The 1314-nt window shown below is 29.4% G+C and overlaps 1 protein-coding gene across 1 annotated transcript in view; it reads left to right on the forward strand.

Annotated features, from left to right (window-relative positions):
* LOC105457003 overlaps positions 1–894 on the forward strand; it is a 3586-nt gene extending 2692 nt beyond the window's left edge. Inside the window, exons 2-3 of the mRNA XM_011701400.1 lie at positions 204–290; positions 575–894. Coding sequence (XP_011699702.1) covers positions 204–290; positions 575–894 — 407 coding nt within the window. The remainder of the gene's footprint in view (positions 1–203; positions 291–574) is intronic.
* The last annotated feature ends 420 nt before the right edge of the window (positions 895–1314 follow it).

A 1314-nucleotide genomic window follows, 5' to 3' on the forward strand; every position in this document is an offset into this window, starting at 1 on the left:
CCCCAACCCCCCCATTGAGATTATTTCTTTTGTTACTTATTTTGTTAATAACTTTTTAACGAATAACGAGCGACGGCTAAATTTTCTTGATAGTCACTCTTTAAGAGTCAAGATTAAGATTAAAGTCAGTCAGAAGTTATTTGGGGCTGACTATGTAAAGGTAAACATTTACCCCATTTTACTCTATTTCTATTTCAATTCAGCTGTAACTACCTGCAAGCGAGATTCAGATGATTATTCTGCTTGTTTAAAACGCGCTGTAGAAAAAGCATGGCCACGATTTATGGCAGGTATATATTTTTAATATTTTGTAAGTTTTTATTATTCTAATTTATATTTATATTTTGTAAATAAAATATGTTTATTACTACACAACATCATTACATCACTACAAAGGAAAAAATATATATGTACTACATATATAGGTATATGTACATACATAATTATCATTAATGGTAAACTTATATACATAAATTCATACAATTTTCAATTTTTGTAAGACAAAAAGAATAATAATTTTTCTAATCAAATCACTTTGAAATACAGATTTTTATTAGTTTATTTGTCTTGATAGGACTACCAGAATTTGACTTTCCACCTTTGGATCCATTAGTTTACAAATATGGTAGAGTGAATCTTAATTCTGCTGAGATACGAGGAGAATTAATTATATCAAATCTCACTTCTGCTGGGGTATCAAAAACTCGTATTTTTGATGTAAAAGCGTATTTTCTTCATGACGTTTTCCATTTAGAAATTGACACACTAATACCAAGAGCGTTTTTAAAAGGTGCCGTAAAAATAAATGGCTCTGTAAATATATTCAGAGTTGTTAATGAAGGTACAATAATTCTATATAACCAGTTGCATAACAGACAACGTTATATATTTTAAGTATTTATATATACGAGGTGTGATCAAAAAATACAATGAAAGTTGAAATAAAAAGAAATATATTATATTAAAAGACAAATGACAATTTTTTCCTCTTCAAAATACTCTCCCTAATTTCTAATACACTTATCCCAATCATTCTTGCCACTTGCTAAAGCAGTATTGGAAGTTCTCTTTCATAAGTGCCTTTAGTTGCGCTGTCGTGGCTGCCTCGATGTCTGGAATTTATTTGATAGAAAACGTTTATAGTAAACTCTGAATATTATATAAAGGCTTATTAGAGCTTTTAAGTTAGTTTAAGAAATGAAGAATGTGTAGAAAAAACCTGAGAAACGGGCAAATAATTTCATCCTCCATCATGACAACGTTCCATGTCACATATACCACTTCTGATACGGCAACTTCTGTTAAATAAAAACA

Source organism: Wasmannia auropunctata, unplaced genomic scaffold (genome assembly GCF_000956235.1).
Source record: "Wasmannia auropunctata unplaced genomic scaffold, wasmannia.A_1.0 LD335414.1, whole genome shotgun sequence".
Lineage (NCBI taxonomy): Eukaryota > Metazoa > Arthropoda > Insecta > Hymenoptera > Formicidae > Wasmannia > Wasmannia auropunctata.